General features: G+C 41.7%; 1 protein-coding gene across 2 annotated transcripts in view; it reads left to right on the top strand.

Moving 5' to 3' along the window:
- The window catches only part of abca2 (ATP-binding cassette, sub-family A (ABC1), member 2), a 583930-nt gene that overhangs the window by 318187 nt on the left and 239540 nt on the right, over positions 1-26203 (top strand). For both annotated transcript variants that reach the window (XM_063073801.1, XM_063073800.1), the window contains exon 10: positions 10339-10498. In XM_063073801.1, the coding sequence (XP_062929871.1) occupies positions 10339-10498 (160 nt within the window). The remainder of the gene's footprint in view (positions 1-10338; positions 10499-26203) is intronic.

The raw sequence follows: 26203 nt of genomic DNA, 5'->3' as shown, positions 1-26203 counted from the left end.
GAAGAGGAAGAACATCTCTGATGTCCTTGAAAGGAAAGCTTCATCCTGGGAACAAATGCAGCAGACATGAAGGAACTGCGAAAAGGAATCAACACTTAAACTGGATGCTGAAAATTTCATCTCACTGTGTTTTTCCATACCATATTGGATACACTATCAAGGCACTAATGCAGAGCTGTTCTTGGTCGGATCTGTTTGACAGAGTTCTCTTTGGTCTGTGTGAGGTGAAGTCTAATAATGTGGGAAAGAATGAACAAATAGTTCACCTAGAAGAAAACCCTCCCATCATAAAAAGACTACCAGACATAGACATTTCCCATTCCTCATTCTAGCGGCCCTTTCACCCCTTCTCTTTTCCTCGCCCATCCTCATGATGTGCCCATAACATCACTCTAGTTCCCCACCTCCTTCCCTTTGTTCCATGGCCCACTATCTTCTTCTGTTAGATTCCTCCTCTTACAGCCCTTTACCTCTTCTACCTGTCACCTCCCAGCTTCTCACATCATGCTCTCTCCTCCATCCTGCCATCTTCCCCCTCACCTGGTCTCACCGATCACTTGCCTGTTTGTGTTCCTTCCCCTCTTTGATCTCAGGAGAAGCATTCTCTTTGCATTCTGCGCTTCCTCAAGGCTCTTTACTGAAATCTATAATGTTGTTAATCTCGAATGCATTTTTACGTGATAGACTGCTCCCTCAATTGAAGTCAAGTTCTCTGCCATTTTTGCCTCTAAGTCCTCAGGTCACTGCAGATAACCACTGCTGTGAGGTATATTTGTCAAATGCTGCTCATGCGGAAGAGGATAAATTATCCTTTTCCTCTTCAGTTTGTAGGATCTGGTATAAGGGCAAGCGGATTCACTGCCAAAATGTAGACACTCACCTGGCTATTAGAGCTATCATTCGCAAAGCCCCATGAACAGAAATGGTGCAGTTGGTGGTAAGACATCAGGAGACCTTTCCAACTGTTAGTTCCAGGTCTGTTGGCAGCTCCCATGGTTCATTAATCAGTCTTGCCTGTCATCTTTTGGGGGACTTTGGCCGCGGTGGATGAAACTTGAAGGAAAACAGTTGTCCTTTGCTAGAGACTGCATAACCCAAAACCCCAAACAGCTGAGCGGTGCTGCAACGACATGCCCTTAGAGTTTGATGGAGATGACAGTGGGTCTGACAGAACTGAGATTTTGCTGTCTGCACCTCCCTGGCAGAGATCTGAAGTATACATAAGCCAGTACTGCTTATGTAGCGGCACTCAGATCTGATAAGTCACTGTTGCTGACGTGTAGGGGGTGGATCAGCAGCAAAGACAGGAGGAAGAAAACCCACACCAGGTCGATCAATGAATTCTGACCTTCAGTAACAAGAGCCCATCCCACATTCCACGAGGGAATAAACCTTTATGGATTAACTGTGAGGCAGTGAATAGTTTTAAATGATCTTGTAAGCTCCACAACCTAATCAGTTCCCCTCTACCACCACTCTGCTCCGTCTAGCGGAATTAGTCCTTGCTCTTAATAATTTCTCCTTTGGCTCCTCCCACTTCCTCCAAACTAAAGGTGTAGCTATGGGCACCCATGTGGGTCCTAGCTATGCCTGCCTTTTTGTTGGCTTTGTGGAACAATCTATGTTCCGTACCTATTCTGGTATCGGTCCCCCGCTTTTCTTTTGCTACATCGACGACTGCATTGGCGCTGCTTCCTGCACGCATGCTGAGCTCGTTGACTTTATTAACTTTGCCTCCAACTTTCACCCTGCCCTCAAGTTTACCTGGTCCATTTCCGACACCTCCCTCCCCTTTCTAGATCTTTCTGTCTCTGTCTCTGGAGACAGCTTATCTACTGATGTCTACTATAAGCCTACTGACTCTCACAGCTATCTGGACTATTCCTCTTCTCACCCTGTCTCTTGCAAAAATACCATCCCCTTCTCACAATTCCTCCGTCTCCGCTGCATCTGCTGTCAAGATGAGGCTTTTCATTCCAGGACGAGGGAGATGTCCTTTTTTAAAGAAAGGGGCTTCCCTTCCTCCACCATCAACTCTGCTCTCAAACGCATCTCCCCCATTTCACGCACATCTGCTCTCACTCCATCCTCCCATCACCCCACTAGGAATAGGGTTCCCCTGGTTCTCACTTACCACCCCACCAGCCTCCGAGTCCAACATATTATTCTCTGTATCTTCCGCCACCTCCAGCAGGATCCCACCACTAAGCACATCTTTCCCTCCCCCCCCCCCCGCTTTCCAAGGGATCGCTCCCGACGCGACTCCCTTGTCGATTCGTCCCCCTCCATCCCTCCCCACTGATTTCCCTCCTGGCACTTGTTCCGCTTACAAGGATAAGTGCTACACATGCCCTTACACCTCCTCCCTTACTACCATTCAGTGCCCCAGACAGTCCTTCCAAGTGAGGTGACACTTCACCTGTGAGTTGGCTGGGGTGATAAACTGCATCCGGTGCTCCCGATGTGGCCTTCTATATATTGGTGAGACCCGACGCAGACTGGGAGATCGTTTTGCTGAACACCTACACTCTGTCCGCCAGAGAAAGCAGGATCTCCCAGAGGTCACACATTTTAATTCCACATCCCATTCCCATTCTGATATGTCTATCCACGGCCTCCTCTACTGTAAAGGTGAAGTCACACTCAGGTTTGAGGAACAACACCTTATATTCCATCTGGGTAGCCTCCAACCTGATGGCGTGAACATTGACTTCTCTAACTTCCGCTAATGCCCCATCTCCCACTCGTGCCCCATCAGTTATTTATTTATATAGACACATTCTTTCTCTCCCTCTCGCTTTCTCCCTTTGTCCCTCTGACTATACCCCTTACCCATCCTCTGGGTTTTTCCCCCCTCCCCCCTTTTCCTTCTTCCTGGGCCTCCTGTCTCATGATCCTCTCATATCCCTTTTGCCAATCACCTGTCCAGCTCCTGGCTTCATCCCTCCCCCTCCTGTCTTCTCCTATCATTTTGGATCTCTCCCTCCCCCTCCCACTTTCAAATCTCTTACTGGCTCTTCCTTCAGTTAGTTCTGACGAAGTGTCTCGGCCCGAAACGTCGACTGTACCTCTTCCTATAGATGCTGCCTGGCCTGCTGCGTTCACCAGCAACTTTGATGTGTGTTGCTTGTAAGCTCCACGATACCTGTTTCTTTATATCCTCAAAATAATCACACACTGTCAGTCATTTAACTCTGTAAAGTTCCTGAAGAATAGTTTTCAGTCAAGTATTTGTGAAGAAAACAAATATAATTTCCAAAAACTTAAAATAGATGCAAACTTCCTTTCACAAATATTAGAATGACGCTGCCAAATCAGTACTCTGAGACAAATTGTGATCAGAGTTTACTGAAATGAAAGGGCTTAATTTATTAAGTTGAATGGCCAAACCTTTTAGAAATATGAATGCTGTCCCATATTATCCACAGAAAGTCTTCACTTTCCATACATAATACTGGCTGCATCTTAAATTAATCAAGTCAGGTCAAATTTATTGTCATGTGGGCAAAACCAGTGAGGTACAAGTACAAAAACAACAGGAATTCTGCAGATGCTGGAAATTCAAGCAACACACATCAAAGTTGCTGGTGAACGCAGCTGGCCAGGCAGCATCTCTAGGAAGAGGTACAGTCGACGTTTCAGGCCGAGACCCTTCGTCAGGACTAACTGAAGGAAGAGTTAGTAAGAGATTTGAAAGTGGGAGGGGGAGGGGGAGATCCAAAATGATAGGAGAAGACAGGAGGGGGAGGGATGGAGCCAAGAGCTGGACAGGTGATTGGCAAAGGGGATATGAGAGGGTCATGGGACAGGAGGCCCGGGGAGAAAGACAAGGGGGGGGGAACCCAGAGGATGGGCAAGGGGTATAGTCAGAGGGAGAAAAGGGAGAAAAAGGAGAGTGAGAGAAAGAATGTGTGTATAAAAATAAATAACGGATGGGGTACGAGGGGGAGGTGGGGCATTAGCAGAAGTTAGAGAAGTCAATGTTCATGCCATCAGGTTGGAGGGTACCCAGACGGAATATAAGGTGTTGTTCCTCCAACCTGAGTGTGGCTTCATCTTTACAGTAGAGGAGGCCGTGGATAGACATGTCAGAATGGGAATGGGATGTGGAATTAAAATGTGTGGCCACTGGGAGATCCTGCTTTCTCTGGTGTACAGAGCGTAGGTGTTTAGCAAAGCGGTCTCCCAGTCTGCGTCAGGTCTTGCCAATATATAGAAGGCCACATCGGGAGCACCGGACGCAGTATATCACCCCAGCCGACTCACAAGTGAGGTGTCGCCTCACCTGGAAGGACTGTCTGGGGCCCTGAATGGTGGTAAGGGAGGAAGTGTAAGGGCATGTGTAGCACTTGTTCCGCTTACAAGGATAAGTGCCAGGAGGGAGATCAGTGGGGAGGGATGGGGGGGACGAATGGACAAGGGAGTCGCGTAGGGAGCGACCCCTGTGGAAAGCGGGTGGGGGGGGGTGGAAGGAAAGATGTGCTTAGTGGTGGGATCCCGTTGGAGGTGGCGGAAGTTACAGAGAATAATATGTTGGACCCGGAGGCCGCTGGGGTGGTAGGTGAGGACCAGGGGAACCCTATTAGCTATGGGCACCCGTATGGGTCCTAGCTATGCCTGCCTTTTTGTTGGCTTTGTGGAACAATCTATGTTCCGTGCCTATTCTGGTATCTGTCCCCCACTTTTCCTTCGCTACATCGACAACTGCATTGACGCTGCTTCCTGCACGCATGCTGAGCTCATTGACTTTATTAACTTTGCCTCCAACTTTCACCCTGCCCTCAAGTTTACCTGGTCCATTTCCGACACCTCCCTCCCCTTTCTAGATCTTTCTGTCTCTATCTCTGGAGACAGCTTATCTACTGATGTCTACTATAAGCCTACTGACTCTCACAGCTGTCTGGACTATTCCTCTTCTCACCCTGTCTCTTGCAAAAATGCCACCCCCTTCTCGCAATTCCTCCGTCTCTGCCGCATCTGCTCTCAGGATGAGCCTTTTCATTCCAGGACGAGGGAGATGTCCTCCTTTTTTAAAGAATGGGGCTTCCCTTCCTCCACTATCAACTCTGCTCTCAAACGCATCTCCCCCATTTCACGCACATCTGCTCTCACTCCATCCTCCCGCCACCCCACTAGGAATAGGGTTCCCCTGGTCTCTTACTAACTCTTCCTTCAGTTAGTCCTGACGAAGAGTCTCGGCCTGAAACGTCGACTGTACCTCTTCCTAGAGATGCTTCCTGGCCTGCTGCGTTCACCAGCAACTTTGATGTGTGTTGCTTGAGGTACAAGTACAATGGAAAACTTGCAGCAACATCACTAGCATGTCATTCCAAACAATAGTCTCATTTAAATTGAATGTTTTCAAGGCAAGCATTTCAGTGTTTATCAAACAGTCCACATAAAAGCACTTGTAATTAAGTACGAGACCAGATATTTAGGACTGAAGTAATACCATCCATCAGGTCAGAAGGACAATTAATCTTCACTTGTTTCTATGGAATAATTAAAAAACACTTGATTAACTTTATTTGAAATTTCAGGCAAGACTCCAAAACCGCAGCTTATACATAAATCTGTATAATTAAAGACGTAAGTTAGACTTCATCAGCCAAGATGCTCTTCAGAACCTCTGAATGGAATAATATTAGAAGTCTATAACAATGTGTTTTGGCTAGTAGTGCCTTTCAATATCTATGGGGGAGGAGAGTGGACAGCTGATGTTTCATATTGAAACTCTTCATATTTGATATCCTGTTGTGGGGTCTCAACATGGAATGTTGATTCTCCACTTCCTCCTAAAGATGCTGCCTGGTCTGCTGAGTTCCTTCAGTAGTTTGTATTGCTCCAGATTCCAACAGTCTCTTGTGTCTCAGTGACTTTTCAATGATGGTCATTTCTCAAGCAGCGTGAAGCACAAGCTACCCTTCTGATGTGTGGTATCTCCCTGTGCTTCGTCTTCTCTTTAAGCACAGCCTCTGCAGTTAGACAGCATTAATCACCTTTAAACTACCTGCAGGATATCATCATGCTGTAAGGGAGCCTGACAATAGAAGGCTTCTGCTGGCAGCCTGTGACCTCATGCTGCGGAGAGCTGTAGACTCAGGCAGCTCCAACACAGGCACAAACCTTCCCACTATTGAGGACAAGTTCAAAAGCTGCTGCCTCATGAAGGCGGCATCCATCATTAAGGACCTTCACTACCTAGAATGTGCCCTCTTCTCATTGCTACTGCATGAGGTACAGAACCCTAAAATCCACATTCATTGTCTCAGGAATAGCTCCTACACCTCTGCTATCAGATTGCACTGCAGTCTATGAACACTACCTCGCTGTTACCCTTTTGCATTATTTAATTCATTATTTTTATTGAAACCTATGGCCCTTAGTAATTATTTTGTCTTGCATTGTGCTATTGCCCAAAAACAACAAATATCATGAGAGACTGTAGGTTAATGATAATAAACCTGATCATAATTCTGATTCTGCCAAATTGCTCTCACGCACATAGGCTAACTGATGCCTCCTCTAGAAGATCCCCAAGGTAAAACAGCATTAGATAAGAATTGGACCTTATACTTTATGCTTTATTGTCGCCAAACAATTGATACTAGAACGTACGATCATCACAACGATATTTGATTCTGTGTTTCCCACTCCCTGGATTACAAATCGATAGTAAATATTAAAAATTTAAATTATAAATCATAAATAGAAAATAGAAAAATGGAAGGTAAGGTAATGCAAAAAAAAACTGAGAGGCAGGTCCGGATATTTGGAGGGTACGACCCAGATCCGGGTCAGGATCCGTTCAGCAGTCTTATCACAGTTGGAAAGAAGCTGTTCCCAAATCTGGCCTGGACCTGACAACACACGGCATTAGGGTGAAACTTGCTTTGCATCGACAACTGCACGAAAGGTCCAATTTCAGTTGGTGGATTCAATTAAGAATAAGGAATTGAGGTATGCAAAGCACCATCAGAATCTAGCCAGTTTATATTTAAAAAAAAACACCAGAAGTAATACATGGCAGGTGCTAGTAAATTGAAATTTAAAAAAAAGACACACTTCCCTTCCTATCAACACACACAAAATGCTGGAGGAACTCAGCAGGCCAGGAAGCATCTATAGAACAGAGTACAGTGGATGCTTTGGGCCAAAGATGCCTGGCCTGCTGAGTTCCTCCAGCATTTTGTGTGCGTTGCTCAGATTTCCAGCATCTGCAGGCCCTCTCTTGTTCGTGCTTCCCTTCCCACCTCCGTTCGCTCTGTAGCCACCATCATAGATTCAGAACAATTCAGAGGACGCTCATTTGGCTAAGGTCAAGTGTAATATCATGGTTCACTCGTTGTGATTAAAAGGCTGAGAAGAGGTTAAAATAATCACTGCTGCTACCTGTCAAAGGTTGTGCAGTGCATAAGGCAGTGTAAATTATTGAAGTCTGCCTTCACCAAGAGATGAATTTTCCAGACTTGCATGCTGGGCCTTTATTATTGAGGGGAGTGTTGGGCTGTGGGAGCAGATTGGAGTTGGAACTTTTGTTTCATAGATGTTTAATATAAGGCCTATCCTCTTGTCTGCTGCAGTGACAGAACCAGCAGTGACTTGGAGATTAGCCTCAGCATGTGCAAGCATTATCTGCATTCAGCTCTACAATGATGGAGGTTGAGATGATGCCGGTTTTGAGGTGGAAATGATACAAGTTAGTCCTATAGATTAGCTTCAGTGCAGTGGGAAGCTTGTTGAACATAAGATGCAAACTTGAAGTGGGATAGGTTGAAATAAGGGAACCTTGCCCACAGTCTACATTGAGATTGAGTCTATGTTATACCTATTGATTAGAATCATGGCTAGGACATCACCATGAAATGAGTGCAGATATTCTGAGGGCAGCGAAGTTTGGGTATTCTCCATGGCCTCAATGAATTGGTAAAGTCAAAGGGTTTGTAAGGTCAGGAAAATTCTGTTCCATGCATTTTTATTGCTGCTGTCACATTGTGTAGATGTCATGGGCTGGTTAAGGAGAATCTTTTGCAAAAATAAATGAGACCCCTTTGTAGTTACCACATTTGGATTTGTTATCTTGCTAAAGTAGTTCACAACTTGGAACCCCTGGCATGTTCTCCTCCTCTCCCAGAAGTAAGAGAAAATGCCTTGGAGGATTTGTTTGCAAAACAATATATTCCTCTTATTTTCCATTATAACTCTACCAAGTCATAGATATGACCTGTAGAATCCACTTATTCTGCAAATCTACTGGATACTTAATTGTCCTCGAGGTCTTTACAAGGATCAGAGCTTCTGACTGTTCATGAATACCAATAATTCGAATATTCTGTTGTCGCATTCTGCATTGTAAGTCTGAATTTTTAAAAGTCAGGAAGTCAAGTTTTTCTTCATTCCAGTAATTGTCTCTTCAATTTTTCCCATCTTGAGTTCATTTTGTTGCGTGGATTTTTGAAGATTAGATATAGCAGTCTGATGTTCCGTGATAGATATTTGCATTTTATCGATTACATCAAGAATTCTCTCCAGTTTAGATGAAATTTCCACACGAATCAGATCCGTTATAGTAGTTGAAATTTCCGTTTGAATCAGATCCAATATAGCTTTCAAAGTTAACGCTGGTTCAGTCGGAGGAGGATCAGTAGCTTTCGGTCTAACTGGAGGTTTGCTGTCTTTCCCGTTCTTAGACATAGCGGATGTTAAAAACATCCAAATATCAAAAAAAAAACAGAATTTGTTGCAGGGAGTTATGAAAATCGGTGCCTTAGTGGTTGGCTTAAATGTAGCTGATCATAGGAAAAAACTCAGAGGTAATGGAGCGAGTCAAGATCACGACTTCACTGCATGAGCGCTACTGGAAGTCTCCCTGACTGTTCATAAACACAAGTGTTGGTTTGGAGACTTGGGGAAGTAGCACTGAGGAGTTTGACATACAACTGCTTGTGCTTGCTCAGATGGAATGGACATGGTGTGAGCTGAGGCATCCTCAGGATGCGGACGGAGCTAGTCCTGTTCACAGTCTGAAATTGGGCTCCATGTAGAGGTCAGCAGTGGATTGGGAATTGCTGCATCTCTATAGCAGTTATGCTGAAGACCCTGCCACTGAACCTGTCCCAGGTTTGACTGGGGAAGAGGGGGTGGCGAATTGTACATATGAGATAGTTTTGTAATTTTTCTATTAGTCATGGTTGCTTTAATATTATGATTATGAGGACACGCAGTCCCCTTTTATTGTCATTTAGTAATGCATGCATTAAGAAATGATAAAAATGTTTTTCCAGAATGATATCACGAAAACACATGACAAACCAACTTAAAAACTAACAAAAACCTCATAACATATAGTTAAAACAATGCAAAGCAATGCCGTAATTTGATAAGAACAGACCATGGCACAGTAAAAATCTCAGATTCTCTCGAAAGTCCCATCATTTCATGCAGACGGTAAACCTCCAGTGCCACCAACTTGCCGATGCAGCATCCCAGAAGCATCCGACCACAATCCGACTCCAAGTCCGTCCGAAAAATTTCGAGACTCCGACCACCTCTTCGACACTGAGCACCATCTCTGCCGAGTGTTTCGACCCCAGCCCTGGCAACAGGCGATACGCAAAGCTGAGGATTTGGGGCCTTCGTCTCCGGAGATTCTCGGTCGCACAGTAGCAGCGGCAGCGAAGCAGGCATTTCAGAAGTTAATCCAGATGTTCCTCTGCGCTTTCTCACAGCTGTCTCCATCAAATCCAGATTGTGCATAGCACCCCTAGTTACACATAACGATATTCATTTGGAACGGCCACGCGCGCTGCGTCGCGCCGCCATCTTCTCCTCCCTCTATTATTAAGACAAGGTTGCTTCAATATTATTAATGCCTGAGTGTTATTTTGAAATTTAATGTTTAATTAAAAATACCCATTTCCATTGTTTAATTGATTTTAAAATATTTTGATTGCCTGAAATATCAGGGTCATTCAGAAATCCTCGACCTCTTTGACAGCCAGCAAAACTGGGGATAGGTGTGGTTGCTTTCTGGATGAAACTTATCCGGGTATCTGGATTACACTGTGAAGGCCTTTTTACATACCGTTTTGTTTCAGGGTTGCTTTTGTCAGCAAGTTGACATCAGTGGATACAGAAAAGTCATTCCTAGTTTGGTACATGTGCTCTGCTTGTTGTCAGGAAATCTTGATCCACTCTACTGCTTGTAAAAAAAAAACTTCTTGTAAAACTGTTTCCAGGAAAATTACTGCAGTAATAATTATCAATATACTTTTCAACTTCTCCCTTTTAATGGGCTAAATATCATCTGATTGTTTTTTTTTCCTCTTTCTGGTCCAGAACAATAGAACCTGAAGCATTAAAGCAGGGCAACATGAGTTCTTTAGGCTTCACCAGCAAGGAGCAACGCAACCTGGGACTACTGGTACACCTCATGACCACCAATCCAAAAATCCTTTATTCGCCAGTGGGCACAGAGGTGGACAAAGTTATAGAAAAGGTAAGACCAGAGCAAAAATGCATATTACCAGCATGAATTTCCTAGCTAAAATACTAGAGGGCATGCATTTAAGGTGAGGGGGGGAAAAGTTTAAAGATATGTGGAGCATGTTGTTTTACACAGAGTGGTAGGTGCCTGGAGCTGGCTGCCAGGAGTCGTGGTGGAAGCAAATACCACAGTGCAATCGAGGAACTTTAAGATAGACACATAAATAGGCCAGGAATGGAGAGCTTTGGGTCACTTGCAGGTAGAAAAAAACTTTAATTTTGCATCTTGATGGGCTGAAACACTGCGAGCCAAAATACTTTTTTCTGTGTTATAAAGCTTTATTGGTAAGAAATGATATTAAATCATCAGAAAGAGGTGACATAGGATCGGAAGGTGCAGAATCTTTATGGGTTGAGCTAAGAAATCGCAGGGGTAAAAGAACCCTGATGGCAGTTATATACAGGCCTCCTAACAGCTGCTGTGATGTGGACTACAAATTACAACAGAAAATAGAAAAGGCTTGTCAGAAGGGCAGTATTATGATAATTGTGGGGGACTTTAACATGCGAGTGGATTGGGAAAATCAGGTCGGCACTGGATCTCGAGAGAGAGAATTTGTAGAATGTCTACAAGATGGCTTTTTGGAACAGCTTGTTGTTGAGCCCACGAGGGGATCGGCTGTACTGGATTGGGTATTGTGTAATGAACCAGAGATGATTAGAGAGATTGAGGTGAAGGAACCCTGAGAAGGCAGTGATCATAACATGATTGAGTTCACTGTGAAATTTGAGAATGATAAGCCGAAATCTGATATGTCAGTATTTTAGTGGAGTAAAGGAAATTACAGTGGCATGAGAGAGGAACAGGCCAAAGTTGACTGGAAAGAGACACTGGTGGGAAGGATGGCAGAGCAGCAGTGGCTGGAGTTTATGCGAGAAGTGAGGAAGGTGCAAGACAGATATATTCCAAAAAAGAAGAAATTTTCTAATGGAAAAAGGATGCAACCGTGGCTGACAAGAGTAGTCAAAGCCAAAGTTAAAGCAAAGGAGAAGGCATACAAGGAAGCAAAAATTAGTGGGAAGACAGAGGATTGGGAAGTTTTTAAAAGCTTGCAAAAGGAAACTAAGAAGGTCATTAAGAGGGAAAAGATGAACTATGAAAGGAAGCTAGCAAGTAATATCAAAGAGGATACTAAAAGCTTTTTCAGGTATATAAAGAGTAAAAGACAGGTGAGAGTAGATATAGGACCGATGGAAAATGATGCTGGAGAAATTGTAATGGGAGATAATGAGATGGTGGAGGAACTGAACGAGTATTTTGCGTCAGTCTTCACTGAGGAAGACATCTGCAGTATATCCGACACTCAAAGGTGTCAGGGAAGAGAAGTGTGCACAGACACAATTACGACAGAGAAAGTACTCAAGAAGCTGAATAGTCTAAGGGTAGATAAATCTCCCGGACCAGGTGGAATGCACGCTCATGTTCTGAAGGAATTAGCTGTGGAGATTGCGGAGGCATTAACAATTATCTTTCAAAAGTCAATAGATTCTGGCATGGTTCCAGAGGACTGGAAGATTGCAAATGTCACTCCGCTATTTCAGAAAGGAGCAAGGAAGCAAAAAGAAAATTATAGACCTGTTAGCTTGACATCAGTGGCTGGGAAGTTGTTGGAGTCGATTGTCAAGGATGAGATTATGGAGTACCTGGAGGCATATGACAAGATAGGCAGAACACATTATGGTTTCCTTAAAGGAAAATCCTGCCTATTGCAATTTTTTGAGGAAATTACCAGTAGGGTAGACAAGGGAGATGCAGTGGATGTTGTGTATTTGGATTTTCAGAAGGCCTTTGACAAGGTGCCACACATGAGGCTGCTAAACGAGATAAGATCCCATGGAATTACGGGAAAGTTACATACGTGGATAGAGCGTTGGCTGATTGGCAGGAAACAGAGTGGGAATAAAAGGATCCCATTCTGTTTGGCTGCCGGTTACCGGTGGTGTTCCACAGGGGTCTGTGTTGGGGCTGCTTCTTTTTACTTTGTACATCAACGATTTGGATTATGGATTAGATGGCTTTGTGGCTAAATTTGCTGATGATACAAAGATAGGTGGAGGGGCCGGTAGTGCTGAGGAAACAGAGAGTCTGCAGGGAGACTTCGATGGATTGGAAGAATGGGCAAAGAAGTGGCAAATGAAATACAATGTTGGAAAGTGTATGGTTATGCACTTCGGCAGAAGAAATAAACGGGCAGACTATTATTTAAATGGGGAGAGAATTCAAAGTTCTGAGATGCAACAGGACTCGGGAGTCCTCCTGCAGTATACCCTTAAGGTTAACCTCCAGGTTGAGTCAGTGGTGAAGAAGGTGAATGCAATGTTGGCAATCATTCCTAGGGGAATAGAGTATAAGAGCAGGGATGTGATACTGAAGCTGTATAAGGCACTGGTAAGACCTCACTTGGAGTACCGTGTGCAGTTTTGGGCTCCTTATTTAAGAAAGGGTGTGCTGACGTTGGAGAGGGTTCACAGAAGATTCACTAGAATGATTCCGGGAATAAGAGGGTTAACATATGAGGAACATTTGACCGCTCTTGGACTGTATTCCTTGGAGTTTAGAAGAATGAGGGGGGACCTCATAGAAACATTTTGAATGTTGAAAGGCATGGACAGAGTGGATGTGGCAAAGTTGTTTCCCATGATGGGGGAGTCTAGTACGAGAGGGCATGTCTTAAGGATTGAAGGGCACCCATTCAGAACAGAGATGTGAAGAAATTTTTTCAGCCGGAGGGTGGTGAATCTATGGAATTTGTAGCCACGGGCGGCAGTGGAGGCCAAGTCTTTGGGTGTATTTAAGGCAGAGATTGATAAGTATCTGAGTAGCCAGGGCATCAAACGTTATAGTGAGAAGGCGGGAGAGTGGGACTAAATGGCAGATTAGATCAGCTCATGATAAAATGGCGGAGCAGACTCGATGAGCCAAATGGCCGACTTCTGCTCCTTTGTCTTCTGGTCTTATGGTCTTATATTGTTGTGCATTCTTGTTTTGTGGTTCACCAGATGATAAAACTATTTTGCACTTGGCTTCATCTATTAGTTATGGCTCAGGAATGACTTTTAAGTAACAGTGATCTGCATCAGCATTTCCTATAAACTGCCAGCGCAGGAGGCAAGACCAGTTGGGCTTATTATATCTCTAATAGTGGTTGTGATGATCAGAATATTGCCCTGCAGGCTGAGTGACGTAAATGGGGAAGCTCATTCTATCTTTTAATAAGTTAATTAATAATAATTCAAGATGTCCAGGCGTTTTGATTATTTGCTCTCTGTAAATAATCTGGAATTGTTTGAGGAAAATTGAGAGGAGATTTGATAGAGGTATACAAAATTATGAGGGGTATAGATAAGGTAAATACAAGGAGGCTTTTTCCACTGAGATTGGGTGGGACTACAACTAGAACTAGAGGTCATGGTTTAAGGGTGAAAGGTGAGGGGAAACTTCGTCACTCAGATGGTTGTGAGAGAGTGGAATGAGCTGCCGGCACAAGTGGTGCATGCGAGCTTGATTTCAATGTTTAGTAGAAGGTTGGGTAGGTATATGGATGATAGGGGTATGGAAGGTTATGATTCTGGTGCAGGTCAATGGCAGTAGGCAGTTTAAATAGCTTGGCGTGGACCACATGGGGCAAAGGGCCTGTCTCTGTGCTATTCTTCTCTATGAAGCAATAACTCTGAGAAATGTGAAACCCACTATAACATTGGGGTTTTAGGATTTTTTCTACCTTAATTAAAGGAGTGGGGGTTTTAAAAGTTTCAATGGTTTTTGGAGTTTGGAGTATGTAATCCAGACAGGGTGATGCACTTGGCAGCCCTAACGGATGGAATCAGAAACCAAACTGGATCAGTTGAATGTGAAGGATCCCAAGGCACTGTTTCAAGAATAGCAGGGCATATTTCCGGGGGTCCCAATGAATGCTTGTAGCTCAGCTAATCAATCAAATCAATTGACCAAAAAAGAAGCGCCATACCTGGCAGTTATTCTGTTCCCTTGTTGGAACTTTGTGTAAACATTGGCTGTGGTGTTTCCAATATGATAGACGTGACCACACTTCAGAAGTTGTTTAACTGCCTATAAATTACTTTGGGATATCTAGAGACCTTGAATGGAGATGCACAGACAGAAGTCTTCCTCGATCTTGAGCCAAATGGACTACCATGCATTCGTTCTCAGTTTGAGCATTACTGCTTCTTGAATGTTTGATAGAAATAGCTAAGTTTAATTAACTCAAACAGCAGGTTGACCAGACGGTGTCACTTGAGAGTCCAGTTTGGAATTTGTTAGAGAAAGTGCAAAGATCCCCCTCACACTGAGGCATGATGGCGAATGACATATAGCAACAATGCAGCATGGACTTCCTGGCCCAATGTGTCCATGCCAATCACGTTGCCCAGCTAGCTGGTCCCAATTACTTGTGTTTCTTCTCCCCCCCACCCCCCCCACTTCACTTCTCTCCAGTCTCTCCCCTCCGTGAGTTGGTACACAGATTATTCTGGCAAACGCAGTGTTTATGGAATCTCTTACAAATAACTGAGGGAGGTGGAGGAGGAAAATTGATGCTTAATCAGTGTTATAGCACATCAGTTAAAAATATTTTGTTAAAGAAATTATTTTTAAAGTCACGAAGTAGAAGCTATTCGCCATAAATAGTGACAGTTATGATATTGATTTGTGAGTGCATAAGCCAAATGTAATACAAGCAAAATGAGTTATAAAGGCCATTGTATAAAAAAATCAATATCACATTTGATTTGTTCATTGTGTAATTATTGGAGGCTAGTGAACAATATTTATTATGCATACTATTAGAAACATTATGCTTGAGAAATGTGAACCAGATATAATCTGTAGATGGAGATGAATGTGAACTGGATTAAATTTACACCGTGAAACAGAAAGCTGTTTTTGCTTCCAAGAATGAATCCCAATCTAACGAACGCCTTGTTTGTTACTAAATGTGGTTGTACATTAAAAATTATTGTTGAGTTTTCTTAGTATTTTTCACTTGGATATTTCTCTGCTGTTAGATGAAGGCCAGGCACGTGGGAAGAGAGAACACACACTGCCTATAAAAAGTATTCACTCCCCACCCCATTGAAAGTTTTCACGATTTATTGTTTTACAACATTGAATCACAGTGGATTCAGTTTGGTACTTTTCTTTTACACTGGAACAGAAAAAAGACTTTTGTGTCAAAGTGAAAACAGATCTCTACAAAGTGATCAAATTAATTACTAATATAAACATAAAATAATTGATTGCATAAGTGCTCTCTTCATTTTATATCAGTGGTCCCCAACCACCGGGCTGCAAAGCATGTGCTACTGAGCCGCAAGGAAACAATATGATTTGGTGATATGAAACGATATGTGTCAGCTGCACCTTTCCTCATTCCCTGTCACTCACTGTTGAACTTGAACATCCCCCCCGTCGGCTGGTCCACAAGAATATTGTCAATACTAAATAGGTCCGCGGTGCATAAAAGGTTGGGGACCCCTGTTTTATATGACACACTAGATCATTAATGGTGCAACCAATTGGTTCTAGAAGTGACATAATTAGCTAAATAGAGATCACCTGTGTACAGTCCAGGTGTTTCAAGCAATTGTGGTAAAAATATACCAGTATCTGGAAGGTCCAACTGCTGATGAGTCAGTAACGTGGAAAAGACTACACCATAAAGACGATAGAACACACCAGGCACCACCCCAAAAAGGTTATTAAAAAGCACATGTTAGGAGAAAGATACAAGAAAATTTCCAAGTCACTGAATATCTTTGGAGTACAGTTAAGTCAATCATAAAAAAATGGAAAGAATATGGGACATCTGTAAATCTGCCTGGAGCAGGCTGTCCTCAAAAACTGAGAGATTTGCAAGAAGTGGTCTAGTGAGAGAGGCCACCAACTGACCAATGGCAATTCTGGAGGAGTTACAAGCTTCAGTGGCTGAGATGGAAGATACTGTTCATGCAATAACCGTTGCCCGGGGGCTTCACCAGTTGCAGCTTTATGGGAGAGTGGCAAAGAGAAAGGCACTGTTGAAAGAAACTTACATGAAATCCTGACTAGTGTTTGCCAGAAGGCATTTGGAAGACTCTGAAATCAGTTGGAAGAAGCTTCTGTGGTCTGATGAAACCGAGACTGAGCTTTTTAGCCATCAGACTAAATGCCACAGATCATCAAAATTACACTATCCCTATTATGGAGCAAGGTGGTGTCTGCATCATACTATGGGGATGCTTCACTGCAGCAGGCCCTGAAAGGATTGTAAAGGTAGAGGGTATAATGCAGCAAAATACAGGGAAATCCTGGAGGAAATTCTGATGCAGTCTGCAAGAGAACTGCGACTTGGGAGAAGATTTGTTTTTCAGAGAAGACAGTTACCCCAAGTATAAAGCCAAAGCTACACAGGAATGGCTTAAAAACAACAGGGATAATGTCCTGGAGTGGTCAAGTCAAAATCCAGACCTCAATCCAACTAACAATTTGTGGCTGGGCTTGAAAAGGGCTATTCACTCACGATCCCCATGCAATCTGACAGAGCTTGAGCAGTTTTGTAAAGAAGAATGGGAAAAAATTTGCAGTGTCCAGATATGCAAAGCTGATGGAGACCTATCCATACAGACTCAAGACTGTAATTGCTGCCAAAGGTGCATCTACTAAAAACTGACTTGAAGGGGGTGAGTAATTATGCAATTATTTTGTGTTTAATAATTGCAATAAATTTAGACCAATTTGTAGAAATTTAACATGAAAGAGTCTTTTCTGTTGATCAGTGTCAAAAAAGCCAAATTAAATGCACTGTGATTCAATGTTATCAAACAATAAAATATGAAAACTTCCAAGGGGGAAGTTATACAGTGTAATTCTATGTTATACAGTGCCTTTTTATAGGCACTGTATAACATAGAATTACAACACACTACAGGCTCTTCAGTCCCCTGATGCTGTGCTAACCTTTTAACCTACTTACAAGTTCAGTCTGACCCTTCTATCCCACGTAGCCCTGCATTATTCTTTCATACATGTGAGCTTGTATTTGATTCCCAATGATTTAATTTCATGGAAGAGGAACTTTAGATCAGTTTATGGAGGTAAATATATATTTTTTATATATATATATATATATATATATATATATATATATATACATACACACACACACACACATACATATATACATATACATATATACATATACATATATAATATCTGTGCTGTTTTATTTTGATATCTATGTCTAAGTTATAAGGAAAAGTTGCCTTGGTAACAGAGCCACCAGAATTCACCCACTCTCTATACACTGTCACTTGACTGCAGTCAGTGGTTGACAGAGCTTTTATTTCACCTGCTTGTACTCTTCAGAAAAATGTACGACCGTGTATAGTTTCGTTCGTTTGCCATGGTCTGTTCTTAATCAAATTACGGTATTGCTTTGCACTGTTGTAACTATATGTTATAATTATGTGGTTTTTGTCAGTTTTTCAGTCTTGGTTTGTCTTGTGTTTCTGTGATATCATCCTGGAGGAACGTTGTATCATTTCTTAATGCATACATTACTAAATGACAATAAAAGAGGACTGTGTGTCCTCATAATCTAATCTAATTCTAGATTTCTGAAGATAATAGGTCTTTGCTTCCCTTCTAATTATTTATGATGAAATCAGCAGCCTCGTCAATTAAAATAGGTTCATAGTGACCCTGGTCTTGTTTTCCACTGATGGTCACATAGCTATATTTCCAGCAGGAGGCAGTGAGTAGTAATCACCTTACTACTGTGTCACCTTCTGGCTCATGGTAAAGCATCCTATCAGTGCAGCACTACTTAGATTCTTCCACCATGGTTGGCCCATTTAATTTCAGTCATTTCACAAAATGGTTTTCCTTTGTTTTCTTCTTGTGGCCAAGCAGAAAACTCATTAAAAATGATTTGAGGTTGTGGATGTGGAAGTCAGGTTCCCTTCCTGATTATGGATGAATCAAGGCTGAAGTCAGGAAGCCAAGTCAAAGAAAATTGTATTTGTATTTCCTTCCTTATATTGGTTCCGTTAACTTCAGTAGAACCAATTATTAGGAACGATTTACAATGAACAACTTGTACAAAAGCAACATGTAATAATTGAAATCAAAAGTAAATTTTGTGGGAATATTTTCATTCCCAAAGAAAATTAAAGAGAAACTCCTGTGTTAACTGTAATGCACTTCTGTCACACAGCTTTCAGCAGCTACTTTGGAAGTGTACTTTTTTTTTACCAAATTTAAGATTTTTCTTATCAAATTTTCATTCCAGATGTTGATATATACTTACTATATTTTTATTATTATGTACTGCTGCCACATAACAACAAATTTCACAACATATGCCAATGATATTAAACCTGATTCTGATTTTGAATGTCTGTTGGTCACCTTCACCATTCCAAGTTGCCACAACTAGCCATTCTGTTAAAGGCAGGCGATGACAAAATATTCAAAATATACTTTCAGAATGTCATTAGATAGTACATTGAAATAAATGTTTCATGGTGGTATGGAGAAAATGCAAACTTTTGGTAGCTGCTGCTGCCCTTTGGAAATTCTCCCAAGAGCTCAGTTTCCACGTATAAGCCATGGTCATTGGTGTGGTTTGCTTATTTCACTAATCTTGACAAACGATTGTTCCGAGCAAAATTCCCTTCCACATGGATTTATTTGATGTCTTTGTACGTTATAACTTCATGGACCTCTAGGGCACATTATTTTAGAATATTGAGTTGCCCATTTAAGATGAAGAAAGTCTTTTAGCTGTTGAGGCAGAACCATTGAATATATTGAGGATGGAGAATGGAGATTAGAGTTTGAACACAAGAGGTCAAGGCTTTGTGAATTGAATTAGCCATGATCCTGTATAAAGTCAGAGCAGCTCAAGGTACCAATTGGGCTATTCCCGATTCTGTTTAATACTTTTCCATAACATTTGCTGATTCTCCACATACTAATTCCTGTTCCCTCTCCTGTGGGAGCTAGGGAAATCAATCAGTGGCATCTTGTAACCACCTATTTTGGTTCTCAAGGAATATTAATGCAGCTATATTTTGAGGATGACATTTTTGTTATTGTATGTGTGAAGCAGAGCGACATTTTTGTGTTTTGGGAAGTCATATGTTTGTTGCAGTGTCAAAATACTTTCAAATGGTTGAATTTAATATCAGAGGAATGTGCACAGCCTGAAACTCTTTCTCTTCACAAAAGAAATCCCATAGAATGAATGTTAGAAACATCAGAACCCCAACCGCCCCCCCCCCATGCACAAGCAGGACTGAAGCATCAAACCTGCCCTGACCCTCCCCCTACTTGCGCCAACTAGTGAAGCATTGAAACACGTTCATAGATAGAACTCTGACGTTGATGCCAATGGAAGTCTAGCTTTATTTCTGAAGCCAGAATCGGTGCCACTCTTTTGAGGTTTTCATGTTACCTTTCAAGACCCAGGGATACTACAGAGCTCATTGTAGGTAAAATAGCCAGCCGATGGTGTAGTGACATCAACACTGGACTTTGAGACGAATGGCTTCATGTTTGAATCTGGCCAGCGGCTTGCGTGCTTTCTACCCGTACTGGGCTGAGCTTCAAACTAGCAACTCAGCCTCAAAACACAGTCAAATGATACAGAAATGGCAAAAATGTTTAATGTAAGAATGACATTTTTCTTTTGAAAGACTAGGGAGGTTGGGGAGGGGTGTGGAGTTTGCACTGAGTGTCATGAGGTGCTGAAACTCCTCCAAGACAACCATTTCAGGAGCTTGAATCCAGGTCATACCCCATAGTTCCCGTAGCACCTAGTTACTTTCACTGGTCTATTTTATTTCTTTTTGAATTATTGTTAAGTATTTATATCATTCAGCCAAGGGGAAGTCAGATTTACAGACAGGTCCTTAAATTTACTGGTAGCAGATATTATTTTCTGAAGACTGAAATTGGATTTGGGAAATGTCATTATAACTGCGATCCTGAGGGAATGTTTTTAATAATAAAATAAAGACTTTCAAATTATGTACTTGCCAGTGACTTTGATTGAGAGACGGAGCAGCTCCTAATCCCTGAGCAGTGAAGGGTTCATGAAGTTCATATTCACAGAGAAGAGTGGAATATATAATTATAATTAGCCTTTGAGAACTGAAAGTACTTGAATCACCAGCTTTAAGATTTACATTTTTTTGAACAAAAGCTAATGGAAAGGAAGTGTTTGGACTGAACATAGGATTATTAATCCCTTGGCTTTTATTTATGCTTCCTCGATTTGATCAGTGCATGGATGAACTTGTTAGTGAAGTGAGTTAGGTTAATGGAAAGTGTAACAGATGTTTCTGTAAATGTCAATATAGGCTGTATTAAAATTCTAGAACAGGAAATGTATTGGGAACCTCTTATAAATAAAAATCTTGAACATGAATTGTGGTTGCTTAACTCAGGGAGGCACGGTAGCAGAGCGGTTAGCATGACGGTTTACAGTGCAGGCAACCCGAGTTCGATTCCTGCCTCTGAGTGTAAGAAGTTTGTATGTTTTACCCATGACTGTGAGGTTTTCTCCGGGTGCTTCAGTTTCCTCCCACAGTCCAAAAGAAGTACCGGTTGGTAGGTTAATTGGTTATTGTAAATTGTCCTGTGATTAGACTAGGATGAAATCTGTGGACTGCTGGGCAGTGCGGCTCAAAGGGCCTACTCCGTGCTGTATCTCAATAAATAAAACTTATTGTTAACAGAGGAACTAATTATTTTTGTCACATCATCTTTCTGTCTACCATTTCTGGCACTTCCTGTGCTTGGTTTTCTCTGTTTTCCTTCTCTTAAGCTCTCATTTTATTTTATCTCACATATTTTTCTGTCCATTTTTTTTTATTTCTTTCTCTCTTATCTCTCCCTTTTGCCCTCAAAATGCTGTGCAACTATCTAAATTTTATAAACGCTGTTTGTGAGGTGTTTGGCTGGCGAAGTGCATTTATCAACCATATTGTTAGAACCTATGGAGAGTATTATTTCTCTGTGTACTTCAATTTGCCATTGAAGAAAAATCCTTCACATAAATGAAGTTTGAATAATCAAGCTTGCAAAGCATTTTAGTAGCTTATAAAGATTGACAGCAGTGCTTATTTAAGTAAATTAAGTAAATTTAAATAATTTTCACACCTTTAATTGTAAAATAATTGGGTATATTTTTAAATAATTGGAAGATTCAAGAATGTAAATCTAGTTTGAAATATCTTCACAAATATTTTTGGCTTTTGAGTTATCAGTTATTTCCAACGTGCTAGTATCTTTTACCATGCTTTCTGCCATTACCTTGAGTGTTCGTCAAAACCTGTGACTTGTTAATTAAGAATTTTTATCCAGATTGGGCCGCTTAAAAGTTGTAGGACTTGTGTTGATTGGTACTTTTACAGTTCAATCTACTGTTTATACAGCCCAATGTAAATAAAGTTCCCATGCTTTAATAACTGGAGCTTGAAGTGTGTTTTGCTCATAAAATTTGCAGTGCAGTCAGGATGAATTAATGACCATTGGGAGCTTCCATTAATTCTGTTTACTCTGGAGGTGCTACAGATGCTTTAAAATATTTTGTTGGACCTTTAGCTCAAGGGCATGTTACTGAATATATTTTTTTAAATGTTCTGTGCCTGAATCTAAGCGGAAACTAGCTTTATGTATATGAATCCATTTTCTTGATTTTTAAACCTGATTTCTTACAACTGGTGAATTGTTAAGTGTGATTTTTAAAATGCTTTTATAATATGCTCACCTTTTTTATTTTTAATTGGACTTTATTGGTGCTCGTAAATACTTTGAAAATATTCTTCAATGTATACTTTAGTGCATTTGTTCTGATGTCATACAGTCAAAGAATAATACAGCACAGCAATAGACCCTTCATCCCAACTGGCCCATGCTGACCACCTTCCTGTCCCATTTGCTCACGGTCAGCCCAGAACCCTCCAAGGCACCCTTCATTTTCCTATCCAAATTCCTCAAATGTTCTAATTGTACCCTCCTCGACCACATTTTCTGGTGTCTCGTTCCAGATACTCACTACCCTGTGTGTAAAGAAGTTGTCTCTCGGGTCTTTCTTATATCTCCCTCTTATTATATTGTGTACGTGGCCTCTAGTTTTGGACACCCTAAACCTGGGGGTAAGACATTGACCATCGACGTTATCAAAGTCCCTCATGATTTTATAAACTTCTGTGAGGTCACCCTTCATTTTTCTTTGCTCCAGGGAATAAAAATACGGAGTTTGAAACCTCACACTACACCTCAGGCTGTCTAATCCAGACAACATCCTCATAAATCTCTTCTGCCCTATCTGGCTGAATAATGCTTTTCCCATAACAGGGTGACCAAAACTTGACACGATATTCCAAGTGCGGCCTCACCAACAACTCATATAACTGCCACATCATGTCCCTAACTCTTAAATTTTGTGTCCTTATTGATAAAGGCCAGCTAAGTACCCTGTATTCAGTTTGGGTATCCTCCAACCTGATGGCATGAACATCCGTTTCTTGAAAGTCTGGTAACTGCCCCCCACCCCTTCACCATTCTACATTCCTATCTCCTTCTCTCACCTTATGACCTCTGGTGCTCCTTGCCCTTCCCTTTCTTCCACGGTCTGCTGTCCTCTCCTGTCAGATTCCCCCTTCTCCAGCCCTTTATTTCTTTCACCAATCAACTTCCCAGTTCTTTGCTTCACCCCTCCCCCCTCCTAGTTTCACCTATCACCAGTACTTCTTCCTCCCATCCCCCCACCTTCGTTCTCTGACTTCTCATCTTCCTTTCCAGTCCTGATGAAGGGTCTCAGCCTAAAACATTGGCTTTTTACTCTTTTCCATAGAAGCTGCCTGGCCCACTGAACTTCTCTAGCATTTTGTGTGTGTTGCTAAACATCTTATTGGGTAGAACTATCACCGAAACCACTGATAGAACGGAAAGCAGAAATTTTGCCTACACACAATCGACTTTGATAGGGAATCTGGATGCGATGGAATATAATAATTCAACATTCACATATGGGTTTTGACCTGATGTTTAATGCCTGCAAATTCATTGAAAGTAGGGAGCATGCATAATCATGTTGCTTCTGCTCCAAGTACTTATACAATCTGGCCATTTGATTGTTCTCCTCCAACTGGTATTCAGCCATAAGTGTATTGTATGTCTCAATGGTGTCAACAGAGTGCTTCAGTTGAAGTATTATCTTGTGCTACAATGGGTTGTCTGTGCTCTACTCATTCTCAGGATGAACTACTGTGTAAGGATAGGTGCACATGGCATTGTCGGCAAAGGTTTTCCTCATCTGTTAACACAACTGCAGGCAGCACAGTGGCATAGCTAATAGATGTGCTGTCTTCAGTACCAGAGGTTCAATCCAGGTCTCTGCCTTGGTTTTGACATTCTCCCTGTGTGGGTTTCCTCTGGGTGCTCTGGCCTCTTTCGACACTCCAAAAATGAAGGCTGGTCGATTAAGTCCCCACCACAAGTTGCCCCTAGGTGAAAGGGAGAGTCTGGGGAACTTTGAGAGAATTTAATGCGTTAGAGTAGGATTAGTGTGGGAGGAAAATAATTGGGTATTTTATTATCAGTATGGACTCAATGGGCAGAAGAGCCTATTTGTGATATATCTCTCTATAACTCTGTAACTGGAAATAGGGTGTATTTTGAGATTAAGACCCCTGTTCAGAATTGCTCCTTTTAACTTATTATTGTATGTTTCGAAACATTCCTGGATTACTAGTCCAGCTATAAATTGAGTTCAAAAAACAGACGAAAGCAAGTCTGTAACGAGGAAATAACTACTGCACAACTTTTAGAAGATTCTTGGATACTAATAAAATGTAACACACTCCCTAATTGTCCCATGTAAGGAAAAATATTTTAGAAGCAAGTGCAAAGTGAGAGAAGGATATTTATTCTCTAAAATGTTTTTTGCTGTCTTAATTCTTCCTTGTTATAATCTGTGCGCAGTTGGGTTGGAACCTTTAGTTAATATAAATGAAATAGATTGTTCAGGACAATGTAGATATCAAGACAAGAGGATATATTGGTGTTTATTACTGCCACTATTCTTGGATGAAGGAATGCCTTGCAAAACATCTCAAGTGTTTTTGAACAAGAAGGGAAGAAATTGTTTTAATTGACATTTTTTTCATTGTTTGTAAAGTTACTCAGGTTTGAAAAATGTGTCTATAATTGCCCTTGTTTCAATTTCCCTTTAAAACTCTCCAAAAGTTTCTTTGGTTAATTTGTTCCAAATGGCAGACTGGGACTGTCAGACATGTTGGTAAACCATTAATTCTGTGCTATATGGGTAACAAATTACTGTTTAAATTGAATTCCAGTTGTTAATTTAATCTATATGTAGTATTTCACTGAGTGTGTGGTGGGTGGCCGAGTGGTTAGGGCATTGGACTAGCGATCTAAAGATTGTGGGTTCTAGCCTTGGCCAAGGCAGCGTGTGTGTCCTTGAGCAAGGTACTTAACCACACAATGCTCCAGTCTACCCAGCTGAGAATCGGTACGGCAAAAATGCTGGGGGTTAACCTCGCGATAGACTGGCGTCCTATCTGGTGGGGGGCGGGAAGCGGGTTCTGTCTCGAACTCTCAGTCGCTTCACGCCACGGAAACTGGCATAAGCACTGGCCTGATGGGCCACAAGGCTCGTGACAGACTTTAAATTTAATTTCACTGAGTACTGGCAAGAGAGAAATAAGTGTGAAGTTTCTGTATCTTTAATATATAATTACTTAAATTTATCTTGCCATAATTCTCCTGTTCATTAAGTTTGTCCAGTAACATACAAATGGTCTACAGTAATATTCTTCTACCTTGTGTAGTCAAGAAAATAATCTAGTAGCATGTATTAAGTAGGCTGAAACATTTTTATATATCTGTTTACACCAGCTAATTCCATAGTTTCCTATATTTTGGGGCAGGCAAGGTACACTGTGTTTTAGAGGGAGAGAACCCACCCCTGGGAGTAGTTTGTAACTCTGAATTTTAGATGGAACAATGAAAAAAAGAAGGAACCTGCATTTATATTATCTTACACCTCCCCCCCCCCCAAGAAGTATAGTTAGTGCTGCAATACAAAAAAATACAGCAAGTAATTTATATACCGCAAGCTCCCATAAAAAGCAATTTAACTTTACTATCCCTTGTAATTCCTCCTCATGGGAGGAAACCAGAGCACTCGGAGAAAACCCACATGGTCACAGAAGCAATCTGCAAGCTTCACAAAGAAGCATCAGTCTTGAAGCTAGTTTGAGGGAAACTGTGGGCAGCATTTCCACTAGTTGTGCCACTGTGATGCTGATTGAGGAATAATATTGATGTAATTCAAAACTATTGCCTCTTTTTGGGCAGCTGAGCAGCAACTGGATCTCCCATCTGAAAGTTCCAACAATGTACTGCCTTACTAAATGATGCTCACAGTTTTCAGGAGTGAGGCTTAACTCATCAGATGCTTCCAAAATAAGAGAAAATCTGCAGATGCTGGAAATCCAAAGCAACACGCACAAAATGCTGGAGGAACTCAGCAGGTCAGGGATTATCTAGGGAAAAGAGTAAGCAGTTGATGTTTTGGGCCGAGACAAGAAGCTGAGTGACACACCCCACCTTAGCTTATCACTA

This window comes from Mobula hypostoma, chromosome 21 (assembly GCF_963921235.1).
Source record: "Mobula hypostoma chromosome 21, sMobHyp1.1, whole genome shotgun sequence".
NCBI classification, from domain to species: Eukaryota; Metazoa; Chordata; class Chondrichthyes; order Myliobatiformes; family Myliobatidae; genus Mobula; species Mobula hypostoma.
This window is presented reverse-complemented; position numbering and strand designations above follow the sequence as displayed.